General features: G+C 34.5%; 1 protein-coding gene across 1 annotated transcript; it reads right to left on the bottom strand.

The window, feature by feature from the left end:
* Positions 1-15,880: 15,880 nt before the first annotated feature.
* LOC139693216 (uncharacterized) lies at positions 15,881-19,493 on the bottom strand. Its single transcript, XM_071591320.1, has 5 exons — positions 19,257-19,493; positions 18,898-19,068; positions 17,057-17,281; positions 16,001-16,124; positions 15,881-15,933 (listed from the first exon to the last, which is right to left on the bottom strand). Exons 1-5 carry the CDS (start codon positions 19,389-19,391, stop codon positions 15,881-15,883), a joined length of 708 nt encoding a protein of 235 aa, XP_071447421.1. The 5' UTR covers positions 19,392-19,493.
* Positions 19,494-22,171: the final 2,678 nt, after the last annotated feature.

Raw genomic sequence — 22,171 nt, 5'->3', positions numbered from 1 at the left:
AATTCACTTTGTCAAATGCCTTTTCAACATCTGCAGGACAGGGAAATATGTCCTGATTGTATTCTTTAGATCCAAAATTATTGCTCTCATTACTAAGATACTTGTCTCCTTCCTGAACCCAAATTGATCATCCTTTGGTTATCAATCCTGTGCCATTGTTCTCCATCCTCTTGTAGATGATCTTGAGTATAAGGTTAGATGTTTGCAAAATCAAACTTACTATATTTCTGTAATTTTTAAAAGTAAAGCCCTTACCTATTTTAGAATAAGAACTAACACTGCTTTGATAATTTTTTTACCAAATCCTCATTTGTCAATACTCTGATATAATCTTTAGCATATCTTTGTCTCTCATTTTCCTATACCAACAACTAGATTATTATTATTCTAGTAGCAGTATTTATCCCTTGAAAGGTTTAGAAAAAACACTCCCCACTATTATTTCTGCAATAAATTATAAGAAATACTATGTTGACTACTGGTAGGGATTTATGATATCTTCTATTAAACAAATATAAGAGGCTGACATAAGATGATATAGACTTGATCAAGAATTTTAAACAAGGAATGCATTGACTAATTAAATATATTTACTGTAAGGAGAAGATAAAAGCTTCTATGTGATTGATATGAAAGAATACTAATGTATTTTTTTTATGCAATCACTAGTTTTCTCCTCATGATACTTAAATATGGTTAAATGGAATACACTCATAAGATAAAGTAAAAGTGGTATAAGCAGGTTTATTTTGGCAAAACAACACCTCCAACAAAATACTGGATAACCATTCAAGAAGACAGTTATATTCGTTTAATTGAACAATGCAAGCAACAAATATATAGTTGGACAAAAAGGAATATTTTGTTGCCTCTTCATCAACATGCTGAAAAATTATTGTCACTAAGACCAAGGCAATCAAGCCTAGTGTAAATTGTATTTCGAAGTTCAGCAAGTATACTCCCTTGCCCAGAATTGAAAATTAACCATCTTAGTGCGGCGGGCCGATATATCAGCTTTTGTATCCCTGGCGAAAAGTGCATCGGGCCGATGTATCAACTCTTGTGTAGGCTTTTGTTTAAATTGTTGTAGCTTATGGCTTTTTCTTTATTAATTTATGGTTTTTGTGCTATCGATAGGTTGAATTCCATAGAATTACATAACTAATTTTGTAAGTTGTTATTAGCAATTTTAAATGCTTTTCAAAAAGTATTTAATATTTCGTTCAGTTTTGTACATGTCGGGAAGCTCAGCCTAATTGTTTGCTCGATTTTTTTCTGAGTAGACTTTCCACTATGAAAAGCCACTGAAAGGCTACTAATCTGTTTTTAACTGTAATCTCTTGAATGTGTTTTGGTGTGGTGGTGTTGATATATACCTGCTTATTCAGACATTGTTGAGACGATGGAAATGAGAGCACTGCTTTGTAATCATTTTGGTTTCTCTTGCCATCCGTCGTATCTAATCAATTGCGCCCTATGTATTGGATTACATTGTCAGCAGTTCTCTGTGAGTTAGAACTTGATTTTTTTCTGCCTTTAGATTGTAAGCACATTGCCGCAGTCTCAAGGAAAGGGGAAAAGTCCCAATTTGACTAAGGTGAGATCAGCCTTTTCAACAAAATTGAACTATGCAGAGGCCAACAACAAAATTTGCAATTCACTGGTTTTTCTTTATTTATTTATAATATTTTCCACATGTATTTTTGATTCTTTATTATATTTAAATATTGTAGTTTAATTGAAAAATGTTTTTAAAAAAATATTAGTTTTGTGTCTAAAAATCAAAATATTATTGCTAAAAAAATGTTCTTCAAATTTATGATACTGTAATAATTACATTTAGTTTTCAGATGATGTAAATGCATTACATCGTTATTAAGTACAATATTTTATTTTAAAATAAAAAAAACAATATGGATATCTAAACAAATAACTTCATAATGTTTTTGTTTCTAAGGTGATACATTTTCTTAAATTACCCTTTGAACTTCTCACTAGTACCGCTGAAATCACCGCCGCTCTAAGAGGGTTAAGAATGTTGAAGTCCAAAATATGAAATTCTTGGATATGTTTTCTCATAATAATAATATTATTTATGTTTTGAAGAGTTTTTAAAATATCATATATTGAACTTACTGGAATGAACAAATAAAATTATATAGACACTGGTATGAAGAAGAAAAAATCATCTTTCACCAGGACAATACATCTGCTCACAAAGTTGGATTGGAGATTGGAAAACTTCAGGATTTAAAGGTAAGGTTTCCTTTGTCCCTAAGACTTCAAACTGTTCCCAACATTTAAAGGATTTGCTTCTTGGAAGCACTTTGCATTCACCCTTAACACTGGCAATATCACTATTTTCATAGAACTATAAAAATTAACTAATTGTGAAATGGCATTCTATCATCATGTAATCACAGAATTTAATCACAAATAAAAGAAAAGTCTTTGAAGAGAAGTAGTTATAGTATTTAAGGGAGGTGACTGACTGCTGAGGTAATTTGTACCATAGAGAATGGGCAGGAAAGGTTGAAATATGATGACTCAAGGCATTATCAAGGAATTCAGTTGTAAATGAGGGACAAAGATTAGCAATATAATCTGTGAGAGTCAGTAGATATAGTTAGTGAAGAGTGGGAGAGCATCCTTTGGTGATGCTGTTGCTAGGGATATTGCAGTGGGTGGCATGCCATGATGGTAATATGGTGGGTTTGCAATAATGAGTTTGAGAATTTAGAAAGGTATAATGGTTTATGAGTAATTGCTGTGAGGTTGTGTTTTTAGGGACTTGGGAGCCAAAAGTGGTTCATCATACTTCTGAGATAATATTAGAAATAGCTAAGATATCTAAGTTAACATAAGCATAACAGGAAAGATAATATTATTACTTGTTCGGATCTAAGTATTGACAAGATTAAAAGCATTGGGAAGTTATTAAAAGTAGTAGTATTTAAGCAAGGCAACCAGCAGCTGAGGCCATTTGTGCCATAAGGGAAGAACCAAACAGGATGAAGAGAAACCTGGTGTTGTTATTAGTCTACTCTTTACAAAAGGTGTTGGCAGCTTAAAGTCCCATCCAATGGACAGACAGCATACTCTCCCAAAGTGCCCTCCACAAAGCACCTGAAGTAGGGATTGAGACACCCCTGAAAAATATTCAACACCACTGGGATTTGAAGCTGGGCCCTCTGGGTGGGAAGCCAGTAAAATAGCCCCTGCACCATCTTGATCCCCTACACTACCATTTCAGGATTCACTTTGTGGACGTATTTGATATCCATATTAAAAGATTTTCTACTTTTCAACATACTTAGTTTATATGATAGAATAAATTTCTCCGAGTTGTGGCATTATCCTGTACACATGTCATTTATCTTTGGGCACCTGCAGCTCCACCCAAGCTGAAATGATTTTTTGGGTACCAGGTCTTCCTGTAGAACCAAAATCGGTACAGGGAAAGGAACTGGCCCCCCTTAATACCCTGATGTGTGAATTTTCACACGCCATATAGGGCTTAGTATTGGGTGAACTCTGTCATCACCCATACCAAACCGACCTTTGGGTTGAATACTGTGTTTATGGTTTTATGTCATTTATATGTACCAATTGAATATGTACGCTTAAGGCAAAGGAGAGGATTAGGGCTATGGTTGAAAGATGAGGAAAGGTGGGATGGGGAGGTGAAGCTCAGGGTATATATTTAGGTAGGGCCACAACCGCCAGGATTTGAAGCCGGGCCTTTTGGGTGGGAAGCCAGTACAATAGCCACCACACCAAACCTAATCCTTACCTTTGAAGAGAAGTTAGATATTAAAGCTAATTGGTTATGCATACAGAATATCTGGAAAGCATATTTTTATACTTACTTCCAGGATAAACTTATTACTTATGAACATGGGTTTACACCGAGATAGTTTTGGGGTGAATTTTCTTCATTACTCAAGTAATAAAGTAGGAAAATAAATAGAAACTTTGACTTTGCATTCAGCTAACATGATATTCAAGATCAATTGCAAAAGGATGGAGAGTAATGGCAAAAGTTTAATACTTAAATGCAAATCAGTTTGGGTTCAGGAATGAGAAAGACATTGCTGTAATGAGGGCAGTAATACAAAGAGGCTTAAAAAGAAAACAATCAGGATATATTTCTCCATTTCATAGATGACAACAAAGATTTTGATTAAGCAAATTGGGTATAATGCAGAAAATATTGAATAAATTAGAGGGGCCCAAAGGCTTTTCTGCAATCTGTACATGTCTCAGACTTCTATCAGGTGCAAGTCAGGAATGGAGAGTAAAAGAAATGGGCAGTGTTAGGAAGAAGAGTATGGCATGGGATGTATCCAATTATCACCTCTGCTGCTCAACATATGGTGGTTGTAGATTGAAGCCTTTTGAAATATGTGTGGAGAAGGATGTAGGAGGTAAAGTTGATGGAAAGTAAGACAAGCCAAGAAGTGCAGATAGGAGGATATTGTAGATTGTTGGGATAAATCTAAAGGAGATAGGAGAAATGCATTTTAATGCATAATATTGTTAAATATTTATTCAATGAATATGCATATATTAGGATTAGTTGTTGTATGCAATATTATCATGGCATATCTATTGATACATGGATTTGTCAATAATTTTTATTCAAACTACCAGTAGAAAAAATGTAACATAATTTGTTTATTTTATTTAAAGCTACAATTCCTTTAACCTTCATCAATTAGGGTATCAATTAATTCTTAGCATTCTAGTGCCCTACATTGATATCCTGCCTAGACTCTGTTTGTTTGGGAAGGAAATTAATGTGCAATGATGGTCATAGTCTGTAGGTGGCATCTGGTTAATATCTATATGTACTTTCATGTTCTATTTAAGGCTGCACATTTGAGTAAATGCCCTTCAACAAATTTCTCTTATTTGGGGACATATTTAGAACTGTGATCCTTTGCCTGAAGGCTCTTAAACATATTAATTCTGCTTTCATTTTAAAGATCCAAGTCAAAAGATTTAAAATAAGCATATTTTATGCTAATTACATTTTAGAGTAACTATTATTTTATGCATGCATTAGCCGTCATAGCTGCAGAGTAATATAAATCTATCACATGATCTCTTATGCCATGTTTTCATTCAGTTCCATTCTGAATATACATCAAAATAATTCATCAAATGTTGAGGCAGACCTGCTGTATTTAAAAGTCAGTACATGTGCTGAAGTCTATTCAAATGCATTTGAATGGTTTAAGGTTCACTTTATTCATTTAATTATCCAATGATAAACTTATTAACCATTATATGGCCATTTGCATACACAATTATGTAAATTATGTACTTTCTTACATCCCTATCACATTTTCATAGTTATGAAATCAGTCTGTTTTTTTAAAAACTGTTTGACTTTCATAAAAGAATATATGATTAAACCTTGAACCAGTCAAAAGTTTTGAAATAACTTAAGGAATTAATGAGGAATTACAATGAGTCTACTAAAGAGCTTTTACTTTTTATATCATTACTTTGAATATTAGAACCCAAACTATAGCATCTTCCATTCAGATATGAAATAACTCTTTGTGGACTGCCTGTTTGTTTAATTAAACAATTAAGTTGACTGTGGAAGTCAAGTCAATCATGTACATAGACCATTGTATCCCAAATGTAAGAATGAGAATGTAAGATTTGAGTTCTATAAGTAGAGGGCACAGAACATATCTGGAAAGTACATTTTTATTCTTACCACTAAAATTAAACCCATTGTCAATACATGGGTCATTCTGCAAGTCTTAAAAACAAGTAGAACTAGCGATTGATTTTTTCATTTCACACTAATCTGCTTTTAACCCAATATTTACTTACCAGCATTTCTTCACCTTTTTCCAAGTCATCCAAGAAGTATGATTTCGGAAGATATTCTCACATTAGTGATCTGTGGTGCAATAACCTAGTTTGACATGAATCTTTGGTCTCAGTTTTATAAAGATTGCAAATTGGCTAAAGTTGCAGGTGGTATGATGAGGCAAATACTAAGACTAATTGATTAAAATTTAATTCTATAAGTTTGGCTATCAAAACTGTGTAGTTGTTTAACTAGTTTATTTGCTTAAAGGAAGAATTTTGTAATAATAATGGTTTCTGGCATAACTTTATGGAATCAATTCATATTGGAAATGAAAAATAGTAACTTTATGATTCAACTGAAAACTTTTTAATATAAGACCCACTTTTCTATGTTCAACATCATCTTTAGGTGGCATCTCTGGCAGACATCAATCTACAGGGTTCGTCCGGAAAATAAGTGTACTGAGCTCAGGGAAAAAAATTTATTACACTTTTACATATCTTAAGCTAATATTCTTCAAAATAGAACCTTTGTGAGTCGATACACTTGTTCCAGCGGCGTTCCCATTCCTGGAACGCTCCCGCAAAGGCATCATCGGGAACCTCTCGAAGACTCGTTGTCGACCTCTTCTCTGCCCTCCACGAACATCTTGTGCCACCAAAAGATCATGTTTCTGGACATGGCTGACTCCCCGTAAGCCTGGTTAATCATACCGACAGTTCCGGTAGACGATTTCCCAAGCTTAAACGCAATTTTGATGGAATAATGCCGCTGCAAAAACTTTGGCATCCCGTTCCGTGACGTGGGTCGAGCGTGGAGGATCGCATTAACAGAGCTCCTCACTACACCACAGCTCAGAGCCGACTGCCTTTTTCAGCGTCGCTTGCCAACATACCCCCCTCCAATCGCAGCTCATCAGAGCAGTGCTGGGCGCGCCTGGAGCGACGCACCCAGCCCAGGAGTCAGTAGACTTATTTTCCGGATGAACCCTGTATATAAATTACTCTCCGGTGGGGATGGCGAGGTAAGAGGGTCAGAGGGAGGATGGGGGAAGGAATTCAGCAATGATAATTGAAAGGATAGGAAACATGAGGCACCAAATGTGAAGCATTCTTCCTGTTGATGGAGGAATATGGGTAGGTTTTAAAAAGTGTACACACCAAAGAGAATAATTTTAATGACCTTTTGCATGCCTCTCACTCCCCACTCCTAAACTAAATGTTTATGAGAACTCCTCTACTTCCCACACAACCTTCTTTGACCTTAGAGTTACATAAAAGATTTTTGTGTTTATGTCTATGAACTATTAAAACCTGAATGATGACCTGGTTTGACATAAATCTATGTAATCTTTTATTCAAGTTTAAAAATTGCCAAAAGCCACAGTGGGCCAGATGTGGTAAATACACAGATATTGGAATATTGGATATTGGTTAATTAATCAAACTTTAATTCAATAAGAAAGGCCATCATAACTCTAGAGTTCTTTAACCTGTTTTTTTGCTTGAAGGAAAAGAATTCTCCTTAACAAAAGAATAATATGTTATCGTGATTTCTTTGTTCAACCAGTATATTTAATGATAAGTAAATTTGTCTAAGTATGCATTCCATATGTCTTCATGCATTCCTGAAAATCATGCTTATCACCTTGCCTACCAATTAACTTTCTTCAAAACTGCATTGCCTTAAGAAACCCATTTATAAGAACTTTGCTTAATCTTTGAAGTGTATACAAGTTTTATCTACGTTTAAGTATCATAAGGAGAAAAATCGTCAGGATTGTATCAAAAATACTATTTTCATAAATTTAATGGCTTCAATTTATCAGTAATACAAATCATATGGAAGTTTGGTTTTACATGCATCTAACGTGATACCCAACAACATCCACAATAGGGAAGAGAGTAATGGCAAATGAATAATATTTAATAGCTGATTCAGTTTGTGTTCTGCAAGGGGAGAGGCATTGCAGTAATGAGGGCACAATAGATAAATAAAATAGAATACAATCTTAAAGTATTTTCCTGTTGTGTACCTGTGGAAAAAGCATTTCATTGGGTATATTCAGAAAAAAGGATATGCTTCAGAAAATTCATTGCATTGGAGAGGCAGGAATTTTATCAGCAACCTGTACAAGTCTCAGACTGCTATACGGTGAGAGTGGGGAATAGAGGGTCCAAATAGGCAGTTTAAGAAGAGGACAGTGGCTAATGTGTCCCAATAGCATCTGTGCTGCTCAAAATATGATAGATGTAGATTAAGGCCCATTGAAATGTGAGTGTGGTGAAGGACAGAGGAGATGAAGTGAACAGAGGGGACAACAAACAAGGAAGTGCAAAGAGAGAAAGAATTCTGTAAGGAGAAACTGAAGGAGGAAGTCAAAATGCATTTTAAGACTTGATATGGTTAATTAAATATTTATTTTATAAATATACATATAATACAGTTTGTTGTTGCATGTAACGATAACACAGTATAGTCATTAAAGCATGGTTTTGTGGACAAGTTTTCATTCAAAAGAACTGGTTAAGAGAATTAAATACACAATATTATCATTTATCTATTAGGTATGATTCCTTAACCATACAGGGTTCATCCGGAAAATAAGTGTACTGACTCCTGGGCTGGGCGCACCACTCCAGGCAAACCCAGCACCGCTCTTACGGGCTGCGATTGTAGGGGGTTATGTTGGCAAGCGACGCTGAAAAAGGCAGTTGGCTCTGAGCTGTGGTGTAGTGAGGAGCTCTGTTAACGCGAACCTCCACGCTCGACCCACGTCACGGAACGCGATGCCAAAATTTTTGCAGCAGCATTATTCCATCAAATTTGCGTTTAAGCTTGGGAAATCGTCTACCGAAACTGTCGGTATGATTAACCAGGCTTATGGGAAGTCAGCCATGTCCAGAAACATGATCTTTCGGTGGCACAAGTTGTTCGTGGAGGGCAGAGAAGAGGTCGTCGATGACTCCTCGAGAGGTTCCCGATGATGCCTTCGCGGGAGCATTCCAGGAATGGGAACACCGCTGGAACAAGTGTATCGACTCACAAGGGTCCTATTTTGAGGAATATTAGCTTAAGATATGTAAAAGGGTAATAAATTTTTTTTCCTGAGCTCAGTACACTTATTTTCCCGACAAACCCTGTATATGAATTAGTAGGGTATCAATCAACCCTCTGAATTCTAGTCTCCTGCCTTGATATTCCAACTAGGCACTCTTTTTCCCAGAAGCCAAAGAATGTAAATTCCTGGTGATTGTCATTCATTGGCTTTTGGTCAGATGTATGTGTGAATTCATGTACCTTTTAAGGCTGTTTCTTTTCCTAATTATCCATGAACAAATATTGCATGGGTGAGGCCTATCTCTGCGGTTTGATATGTACTCATTGGGGTGCTGTTTACACCTGAATGTTTTCAGATATACCTTAATTATGTACAGCTTCTCCCTAACATATGTACATATGTGACATTTCTGGGATTGTTCAAGACTGAATGTCTTTCAGTCTCAAACCTTATATTTGTCAGGCCTTTCTCAAGTATGGTTCAACATATGACACTCAAGGTGTTTCTTGCAATTAAAACCATTGAATCAAATCTCACATTTTTAAGGCTTTTCTTTATGTGTGCGTCAAAATATGTCTCTTAAGGTGTTGCTTACTTTTGAATGCTTTTGAACACACCTCACACTGGTGAGGTCTTGCGCCACTGTGCGTCAACCTGTGCCTTGTAAGCTGTTGTTTCAATGTAAATGCCTTTGAACACAATTCACATTTGTGCAACTTTTCTCCCGTATGTATACGAATGTGATCTTTAAGGTGTTGTTTGAAAGTAAATGCCTTTGCGCATACCTCGCATTTGTGCGGTCTTCCCCCGGTATGCTTCATAACGTGACCCTTAAGTTGTTGTTTGTGAAAGAAACCTGTCAAACATGTATCACACTTGTAGGGTCTTTCTCCAGTGTGTGTCAACATGTGTCTCTTACGGTTATGCTTATGTGAGAATGCTCTTCTACAAATTGAACACTTGTACCTCATGACCTTACCATTGTGCCTCTTGTAGCAGCCATCTGAAAGAGTTTTTTTTAAACGAATTAGTCCTGATTACATTCAGACAAAATATTTATATTTTTATGTATGTATATGTATATATACATGTTCACACACATATTTTCAAAATCCTATCATACAGCAAACAAATATTCATTCACCAGGAAATAGATGTATGTCAGTATATCATGAATGTATAAATATTTCCTTGACCAGGATTTTAAACTGCATGAATAGGTAGGTACAGTGTGTTTTGTTGCATGCATAGCCTGCATTTGTGTGTATATATATATATATATATATATATATATATATATATATATATATATATATATATATATATATATATATATATATATATATATACTACCTTGATCAAAAAGTTCCCGGAATTTATTCAGAAAATTAAAAATACAAGTTTATTCATCTAAATCTATATTGTCCCCTTCAAAGTAATCCCCATCGACTGCAACACACTTATGCCAGCGCTTGATCCAATCCTCGAAACATTTTTTATATTCGGTTTTCGGTATGTCCATCAGTGCTTCCTGCGATTTTTCCATTACTTCCTCTCGGCTGCTAAAACGTGTTCCCCGTAATGGTTTTTTAACTCGATTGAACAGAAAGAAGTCACAGGGAGCCATATCAGGTGAATTCGGTGGCTGTTGGATGGTATTTGTTGCATTTTTCGTCAAAAAATTACGAATAATGATAGCACTGTGCGACGGTGCGTTATCATGGTGCAAAATCCACGAGTTTTCTGCCCACATTTCTGGTCTCTTTCTGCGAATTGCTTCACGCAAACGTCTCATAACGCCCAAATAATACTCTTTGTTTACTGTCTGGTCTTCTGGCAAAAATTCATGATTCACTACACCGTTGTAATCCATGAAAACCGTCAGCATTGCCTTCTTTTTTGACTGAAAACGACGTGGTTTTTTTGGTCTCGGCTCATTTGGTGAACGCCATTCACTTGCCTGATGTCTGGATTGCGTGTCGTACTCATAAACCCACGTCTCGTCTCCAGTAATGATCCTTTTGATGAATGTGGGATCGGATTCAGCCTCGCAAATCATGTCTTTTGCGACGTCAACACGGTCTCTTTTTTGCATGAAATTGAGGTCTTTTGGCACCAACTTTGCTGCTACACGACGGAAACCCAAATCATTAACCACAATGTCTTGGGCGGATCCATAGGCAATGTTCAAGTCCTCTGCTATTTCTCTGATGGTTAATTTGTGGTTATTGACCAACATTTCTTTTACTTTATCAATTTTTTCACCGACTTTCGATGTCGATGATCTGCCACTGCGTTCATCATCTTCGATTGACTCACGACCACTTCTGAACCGCTCGTGCCACTGGTAAACGACCGTTTTTTTAGAGAATCGTTGCCGAAACACTTTTCCAACATTTCCAACGTCCGTGCGCCACTAAATCCGTTTTTTACGCAAAATTTAATACAAGTTCGTTGTTGCAAATTTAAATCCATTTCTGCAAATGTAAAAAATCGCCAACACACACAGAGATAGATGTACTCTTGGCTACGTAACTTTTGCAAATGTCAAGTTATGACACTAAGATTTAAAGGGAATATCAACAACAGATGTACCAATTTAACAAAAAAAACAGAACTCAAATCGGAACGATGGGAGCGGCACACGGTGGTTATTCCGGGAACTTTTTGATCAAGGTAGTATTAATATATATATATATGTGGGTCACAGAAGTCCAGTGGGTAGAGCTCTGGGCACCTGCAGCTTCATCCAAGCTAAGTGATTTTTCGGGTACCAGGTCTTCCTGGGAAACCATAACCGGCACAGGGAAAGGAACTGGCCCCCCTACCCTGATGTATGAATTTTCACATGCCGTATAGGGCTTAGTATTGGGTGATCTCTACCATCACCTTCTAAACTGACCTCTGGGTTGATTACTGTGTTTATGGGGTATATATATATATACACACATTCAAACATGAAATCCTGCCAAACGGCAAACAAATACTCATTTATAAAGAAACAGATATAAGGAAAGGGTAGGAACACACATAAAGGAAGAACACAGGAGAGGTGGGGGAGTTAGAATCAAGCTGATCACAAATGCAAAAATATTTCAAAGACCGGGATTTAAACTCTGGATCTTTACACTTGCCAGGCTGGATGCTCTCTCAACCGCTGAAGCTATTACACTGAGATCTGCAAAGCTTTATGCAACCAAGTGCCCCAATTCATTGGCCAAGAGATGGTGTTAGGGAGGTATTTCACCCACAAAAGGAGAAATAGACAAGACACATAGAGGAAAGGATAATAGTTTAGCAATCATACAAAATCATATGAATGATAAGAACAGTGCATTTTGTGGCAAACATAGTCAGAAGAGGAGATGAGCCACACTGGCCTAATACACATTCAAACACAAAATCCCGCCAAATGGCAAACATATACATATATATATACATAAATTTTAAAACCCTGTCATATAGCAAACAAATATTCATTCAAAAGGAAATAGATATAAGTAAAATGGATATGAACATAAAGGATGAACATGGGAGAGGTGAGTAAGGCCATATCAGGCAAATCACGAATGTATAAATATATCCTTGACCAATATTTTAATTATTTTTTATCAGATCTTCCTGGGAAACCATAACTGGTACAGGGAAAGGAACTTATTTTCAAAATCAGAATCCTATCCTTCTCTCAGTTATTTTTGACTCTCTCCCACCAAATCTCTTCTCCAGATGCATATGCAGTCATTATTATAATACATCCACCATGCACATCCTGACAATTTTGCCCTGCCTTATATGTTGGACAGTGCATCACACTTATTAGTATTAGAATCAATAACCTCTGGCCTCTTGCAAGAATCCAGCCTCAGGCAAGAATGGTCCAAATTACCAAATACCTCTGAGCTCAAAACTCCCTTTGATAAATGAATTAATGTATCCATCTTAGCTTCCTTCCCATCTTCTAAAACTCAAAACAAGAGTGCAGTCATATATATGGCTCCAGAATTTCTGGAATATCCCAGGCATCAACTACCCTAATATTCACATATTTTCATTCACCCTGTGCCCCCATCAATTTCCACATTTTCTTCTCCTTTATAACAATCCTTTTCTAACTCTTCTCCCAACTCTTACCCTAGCTAGCTAGCTTGGGTGGAGCTATAGGTGCCCAGAGTTCCTTGCCCAGGAATCGAACCCAGGACCTTCCAGTCAGCAGTCTAATGCTTTACCCACTGGACTACCACAATCCACATATATATATATATATATATATATACATATACATACATATATATATATGTATGTATATATATATATATATATATATATATATATATATATATATATATATATATATATATATATATATATATATATATATATATATATATATATATATATATATATATATATATATATATATATATATATATATGTGTGTATATATATATATATATATATATATATATATATATATATATATATATGTGTGTGTGTGTATATATATATATATATATATATATATATAAACATACACATATATATATATATATATGTATACAAGGGTCATGTGGTGTATGTGCTTTAATGATTGCAAGGAACAAGGTAATTATTGCAACAATTTCAAAGCGTAAAAATCATTCGCCTTGACTGGGACTCGAACCCAGATCCCTCAATATCCGGTCGAGTGCTTTAGCCACTTAAGCTACCGAGGCGTCCTCTTAAACTCTGAAATTTTGGGGCTTTTAAAGGAACTAGATGTTATGACGAAATACCGTACATACAATGTCACATGCATTCGTAGTCGTGCGCGAGGCGCCACTGTCCACGAGGTTAAAAGCCAACTTTAAACACGTATGGTGTTTTCCCTTTGACAAATTCCAAAGAAACTGCGGGAGATGCCGCAACAGTAACTTTTAACGGAGTCATCCGCTAATGTGCATTTTAATGCAACAATTTCAGAGCGTAAAAATCATTCGCCTTGACTGGGACTCGAACCCAGATCCCTCAATATCCGGTCGAGTGCTTTAGCCACTTAAGCTACCGAGGCGTCCTCTTAAACTCTGAAATTTTGGGGCTTTTAAAGGAACTAGATGTTATGACGAAATACCGTACATACAATGTCACATGCATTCGTAGTCGTGCGCGAGGCGCCACTGTCCACGAGGTTAAAAGCCAACTTTAAACACGTATGGTGTTTTCCCTTTGACAAATTCCAAAGAAACTGCGGGAGATGCCGCAACAGTAACTTTTAACGGAGTCATCCGCTAATGTGCATTTTAATGCAACAATTTCAGAGCGTAAAAATCATTCGCCTTGACTGGGACTCGAACCCAGATCCCTCAATATCCGGTCGAGTGCTTTAGCCACTTAAGCTACCGAGGCGTCCTCTTAAACTCTGAAATTTTGGGGCTTTTAAAGGAAATGTGACATTGTATGTACGGTATTTCGTCATAACATCTAGTTCCTTTAAAAGCCCCAAAATTTCAGAGTTTAAGAGGACGCCTTGGTAGCTTAAGTGGCTAAAGCACTCGACCGGATATTGAGGGATCTGGGTTCGAGTCCCAGTCAAGGCGAATGATTTTTACGCTCTGAAATTGTTGCATTAAAATGCACATTAGCGGATGACTCCGTTAAAAGTTACTGTTGCGGCATCTCCCGCAGTTTCTTTGGAATTTGTCAAAGGTAATTATTGGTTGAAGTAGCATGATATTTTAAAGGATAATACCACAGTACGGAATGGAATATAGAATAGACCAATTAACATTAATAATTTCTGAACATGCATCTATATGTGTGTGTGTGTGTATATATATATACACACATATATATACATATACATATATATACATATACATATATATACATATACATATATATACAAATACATATATATATACATATACATACATATACATATATATACATATATACATATACACATATATATATATACACATATATACATATATACATATACACATATATATATATATACACATATATATACATATACATATATATACATATATATACAAATACATATATATATACATATACATACATATACATATATATACATATATACATATACATACATATACATATATATACATATATATATATACATATATACATATATACATATATATATATACATATATATATATATATATATATATATATATATATATATATATATATATATATATATATATATATATATATATGTATATATATATATATATATATATATATATGTATGTATATGTATATATATATATATATATGTATGTATTTGTATATATATGTATATATATGTATATGTATATATATGTATATGTATATATATGTATATATATACACACACACATATAGATGCATGTTCAGAAATTATTAATGTTAATTGGTCTATTCTATATTCCATTCCGTACTGTGGTATTATCCTTTAAAATATCATGCTACTTCAACCAACAATTACCTTGTTCCTTGCAATCATTAAAGCACATACACCACATGACCCTTGAATACATATATATATATATATATATATATATATATATATATATATATATATATATATATATATATATATATATATATGTGTATGTTTATATATATATTATATGTATATTATATATATATACACATATTTATATATACACATATATACATATATATACATATATATATATATATATATATATATATATATATATATATACATATATATATATATATATATATATATATATATATATATATATATATATATATAAACATACACATATACAAGGGTCATATGGCCAAAAAATCCATTCACATGGAAAGATTTAAGGAAAAGGGGTAGGAACACAAATAATTGAGCAATATAACTAGACAACCACCCTTAAATCATAATTTATATTTACAAAAGTGAATAAAATATTATTCAAAAGGATTCAGATGGCATTAACCTACTCAAACACGGTACTAGCAATTTTGCTTTAGCATATACCACTTACATATCCATCTACAGTTCGGTCACTGAAGTGGAACACTGTGGACAGTGAAAGGGATTTGCATGAAGCAATAGCAAAGCTGCAACATTCATGAGGCATCCTTACCTTCTTCCTGTGACAGATCCGATCCAATGCATCCTTCTTCCTGATGATTGTCAATTATCCACTCCTTCTTAATAATCACTTCTTCATTAAAAGATGAGCATAATTTATCATCTTGGATATGGTCCTGAAAAATCACAGACTAACATTACAGACATAACATATCCACGCCAAAATCCATTGAACTATAATACTTTGAATTCTCAATTGTGCAAAGCTGTTTGATTAATATTGATCAGAAATAAATTTAGCATTTCCGCAACAAAAATAAATAATTTCCTCAATTGGCAAGCTTAATCCTCATGATTTCAACCTTTCAACATCAATGAAACAACAATAATATTGGCTGCAACTCAAACCAAAGTTACAAGGAATTGAAAGATAAATGAGTTCAAGGATGAGAAGGTAACTACATGAAATTCAATAACAGCGCACCGTTTAGAATGCGTTGATATAGCACAAGAGCATATCCCTATATTTCTACTTCCCAAAATAAACTGGATGAATTTAATAACAAAAACTAATGGATGCATATTAGGGGGTATGTTACTTTTACATGCCACCAGGAGAGCTTCTGAATGTCATTTTGTTCTTGGTCTACAAACATGTGAGCATTAGTTGGCAGCCTATACTAATGTATAAGGAAATAAACGTGTTATGAGTTGTTTAATTATAACAATAAGAACATGAATGATTCAGCCTCGTGTTCTTACCAAAATCGACAATAAAAGATAGCCAAACAATAGTCAAGTGCTCAATCATTACAATTGCTATATAATGAGTAATTTAATTAATTAGTCTACAATCTAGCCACAGATTGACCCTCTTTTTGTAACCTTGACTTAGGGAACATGTTTAGAATTATTGGGTCACTTCAAACTGTATTTATAAGAATCCTTTCTAGTCTACACGCATTGGGTCTGAGAATGTGCTCTGATTGCAAATGACATCATATCTGAAGTAAAGAGTGACATTCATAGTGTGATATTTACTTTGAATGAAAATAAACTCAATATACCTATGACTAATTTTGCACAGGAGATGAAAATGCACACTCACCAAATTCTCTGCTTCATCATTGCCAGACCAATGACTGTCACCTACTTGCATTGATGTAACCATTGGCATATCTACTTGCTTTTCTGGAGCAACATAGCATCCACTGGCAGTATCAATCTCTCCTTTGACAAATATCATGTCATCTTGGACATCCACAGCATTACTGTCAAAAGTTTCACTCGGGATTGGGTCATCATCAATCTCTTTCTTGATCATACTAGGAAACTAATGCAAAGCATATACATGTTATAGTTTAATAAGGAAAGATGATAAATATTTCAAAATTAAAGCATTACAGGACATTTGGGCCAAATGTTGGCAGTTATCTTAAACATATATGTATGTACGTACATATATTAATATATTTGAGTATATATACAGATATGTATACTCATGTATATAGATGTATATGTATATATAACCATAAAACCATAAACAACAGTAATCAACCTGAAGATTGGTTTGGTAGGTGATGGTAGAGTTCACCCAGTACCAGGCGCAATGGCATGTAAAATTCACACATCACGGTATGGGGGCCAGCTATGGTTTCCCAGGTTTTGTAGTTTTGACATTTTGATAGTTTTTAACATAATGTTAAAAACTATCAAAATGTCAAAACTACATATGTGAGTGTCTGTTTTGGGTATTTCTGTATAACAAATCTAAATCTGTTTTTATACATTTGTGCATTGCCAAAGAGCATTCCATTATTTATCCTTAAGCATCATACCCAACGGTCTCGTCATCATAATATCCCTTTATGATATCCCACCTAGCCTTCACCCACACTTATACACCATCTTATTTCAACAATCATACTAAGTTGTGCATGATTGTCTCTCGCACTACCTATTGCCTCTGTTTTCAGTTATCACCGTTCCAACTGTCTGAACTGTCTGTCCCAAGCCAAAATTATATCCAATTCAGCCCCTCATTTGATTCCATGACTTATACTTCGAAATGGAATTTTCTCATTTTGCTAGTATCGGTGGACAATTCAATTCTAGTGATCTAACTACCTTGTCTTATATGTATATGTACGTGTACATAATATGATTAACTATATGTATGTGTGAAGTACTATGTATTAGAATAAAAAAGTACTATGTGTTAGAATAAATTAAGTATAGAAATTATGTTTCTACTTTTCCTCATTGATTTAAGATAAAATAACTGTAACAGCAGCAGATCTGTATAATTAGACTGCAATTAAAAAGGCTCGCTTCCAGAGTAATTTATTTTTTAAAGACTTCTTTAATTTATTGTGTAAAAGCTATGTAAATGTTTGATTTTTCAATTTTCATTCCATAATACACATTGCAATTTTTTTTATCATTTGAAGATTTTTTCACAGATAGCACACTGGTAAGGTTAATATTGGTTCACCATATAGGAAGGTAGAAAGATTGTTACTTGTCCAATTCCATTGATTTGATACTATTATTTGGAATACACACATAAAAGATTAAAGCTCTATATGTCAGGTATTCAGAGGGGAAATGATTTCTTAAAATTATTCATTCAAAGAGCATTTTTTTCAAGTCTAAACCGTTTTTGTAATTCAATCTGTTAAGTGATAGAAACTGGAATTTACAAACTTCATAAACCAAAGAAAAATTTCTCTCGTGATAAATCATCCGACAATTTATATGCTTCAATTTTTCCCTTATGGAAGAGTGTTTTCTCTAACATTAAAAAATGATTAAGATTAATTATATCCATCGTATTGCCGAGAAAATGGTTTTCCTATAAATTAATCAAAGAAAATGTTACGAAATATTCCTTTTTGTCGAAAGATGTATTGGTTTTATAATTAGTTCAACTTAATGAATACAACTGACCTCCTCTCGCTGGGTTACACAGTCTTTCGTCGCAGGATAGCACTCCTTTTGGATGCGATCGTAGAATACAGACAAACACTCGGAACATCGACGCTTAAACAGCCGGAATTCGGTAAGCTTCTCCATGCAGGCAGAACACACCAACCAGGGATAATTTGCATCCTCCACAACCTAATAAAATATTTCATAAACAGGTATTACCAACAAAATGCAACAAGTATAACCACTCCTTCTACTCAAATATCAATGTGCATTTTGACAACAGGATACAGAATATATAAACCAACTACTAAGTCTAACTGAAGACATCTTACAAACGTAATTTTTTTAAACTTGCATCACGGACAGAACAAACTTACTTTAACATCTATCAAATCCTCTATAGTCTTTTCCAGCATGAATTGTAATTTACTATTCTCGCCGAAAACATTCATCAATAGTCCGTTACTGTTTAAACACAATCTGCACACTTCAAACTCGGCTTTATCACCCATTCTGAAGGGTTTAACGTACTACGAATGATTTGCTGGACAACCTAACGTTAAAATTATCACGACATTAGTCTCAATTTACTTGACGTATTATTAAATGTTTCTGATACACAAAATAAACCAATATACAGCTGGTGACTTGCATTTCATCCTTCAACTGTTCCTTTCTTTTGAGATGGTCTGCTGGAATTCAGTGGATCGATACGAAAAGAGTGGATCTTAATTGGGTCACACATTAGAAGACATTTCTCGGAATAGTTAGGCTTAATTACGTAAATAGGTCTGTGCAAATCTATTCAGCTTTGTTTGAGATGTTAATGGACTGATTATGTATCACATGTATCGTTTAATATAAAAATTACATCGAAAAATAAGATTCAGTTCGTCAATGTCCCGCTCATTCGTTTCGAAGATTCGGATCAAAAGACTCATAATTCCATATTTCACAATGTCAACATAGGAGAATGACTATGAAGGTATGAATGAATGCATTAATTGCCGTAGCTCTAAATTGATGTAAAAATATTATAAGTTCTCCCGTGCCGTTTTTCCATTCCCTTCCTTTCAAAATACACGTCAAAATAATTCTTCGAACTTTGACGCGGTCCCGATGTCTTGCAAAGGCGACTTGTGCTGAAGTCAATTCAAACACCTTTCAGTGGTTTCAAGTCAACATTAAGCCTTCAATTATTCACTAGTATACGTATTTACCTTTATCTGCCAATGAACATACATAGTTAAATGTAATTTATGCATCTTAGATCCCCATCACAAAGTTGAACTTATGAAAAGAATGTTATTTTATGAAATATTTTGCTTTCGTAAAAGTAAAGTAGATAAACCATTCAAGCAGTCGAAAGCACTTATATAAAAGTAGGAATATAGGAGAAACATTGAGTCTTCTAGAGAGCAGTTATTTTGGTATCGTTACTCTGAAGATTACCAGCGATATATAGTAGCTTTCAAACAAAATTAAAAACAAAACTATTAGTGACCTGCATCATGTAATCATCGTGTAATTAAACCATTCAATCACATATATAAGAAAGAGGACTTTGAAGGGAATGTAAGTGTGTAGGCCACATGGTCCTGCCTGGAAAGCACACTTCTATAAATGTTTACAGTATTAAACCTAAATTCAGAACATGGGATGTTCAATAAGTTGTTAGATAAAGATGGATTGGGGATTTACTTTCTTCATTATTCTATGCAATCTGCCCTTAGCCCGATGTGATTTCCTTGCATTTCTTCACTCTTTTGTAAGCCATACATGAAGAACGACTTTGGAAGGTCCTCTCAGAGTAGTCATCTGTGGTGCGATGACTTAGTTTGACATGTATCTTTCGTCTCTGTTTTATAAAGATTGTAAATTGGCTAAGTCATGGTGGGCATGATGTGATGAATACGTGGATCTTAGACAAATTAATCAAATTTTAATTCTATAATTTTAGCCATCAAAACTGTGCAGTTGTTTCACTAGTTTATTTGCTTGAAGAAAGAGAAAGTTTGTAATAATTGATGGTTTCTGGCATAACATTATGGAATCGATTCATATTGGATATAAAATAGTAACTTGGTGATTCCACTAAAAAGTGTTTAATAATATAAAGTTTGCCAAGACAACATGGTTTTATAGTCTACACTCCAAAGAAAATATTGTTAATAACTTTGTACACCTCCCAATCCCCCCTCCTAAACCTACCATTTCTCAATACCTGCACTGATGAGGGTAAGAACCACTCTACTTCCTCACCTTGAGACATCAGAGATGAGTAAAAGATTTTTGTATTTGTCTATGAACAATTAAAATTCACCCACTTTCCTCCTATAGCAGAAATGATCCTTATAGGATGCCTCATGTTGTCTATCCTTCCCTCCAACTATTATTGCTCACTTCCCTCCCTCACCCACCCTCCAAACTTCTCACCTTCCCACCCCTACTGGAGTGTAATATTTAGAGATGGATGTCTACCAGAATTTTCACCTGAAGACTGCATTGAATGTAGAAACCCAGGTCATCTCATATTAAAAATGTTTCAGTGAAATCACAAAGTTACTATTTTTCATTTCCAAGAGATATTTTCTTTACCAAACAAGTATTTTATCTTGATTTCTTCCCTCAACCAGTGCATTTAATGCTATTATTCTTTCCATATGTGATTCATCCTTTATGCAATCAATGTAGATGATTCTTCATGCATTTCTGAAAATAATGCCTATTACCTTGCCTACCAATCTCATCTTCATAACCAGATTGCCTTAAAAATGCCTGCTTATAAGACTATTTGGAGTGTGTTCATGTGTGACTCATTTTAATATCACAAGGTGAAAACTTTTGAGGATTGCGTGAGGTATACTATTGCAAGAAAGTTAAAGTCTTCAATTAGTAAGGAATACAGAAATATAGGAAGTTTCAGTAGGCATGCAACTACCATGACAATCAAGATCATCCAGAGGATGGAATGAAAGGTCAAAGGAATATCAATTAAGGGATGAACAACAGTTTTGATTCAGGAAGGTTAAAGGCATTGCAGCAATGAGGGCACTAATAGATGAGCAAAGAATGAATAAATAGCAAATGATTAATATTTAATAGATGATTCAATTTCAGTTCGGGAGGGGGAAAGGCATTGCGGCATTGAGAGCACTAATTGCTGCACATTCAATTCAATGGTGAGACTACAATCACTACATTGGGCATGCTTGGTAGATTTTGAAAAGGCTTCAGATGGTGTATATTTTGAAGAACTAATGAGTATAATGCAGAAACAATGAATAGATTA

This window comes from Hetaerina americana, unplaced genomic scaffold, assembly GCF_022747635.1.
Source record: "Hetaerina americana unplaced genomic scaffold, ioHetAmer1.1.p SCAF_45, whole genome shotgun sequence".
Lineage (NCBI taxonomy): Eukaryota > Metazoa > Arthropoda > Insecta > Odonata > Calopterygidae > Hetaerina > Hetaerina americana.
This window is presented reverse-complemented; position numbering and strand designations above follow the sequence as displayed.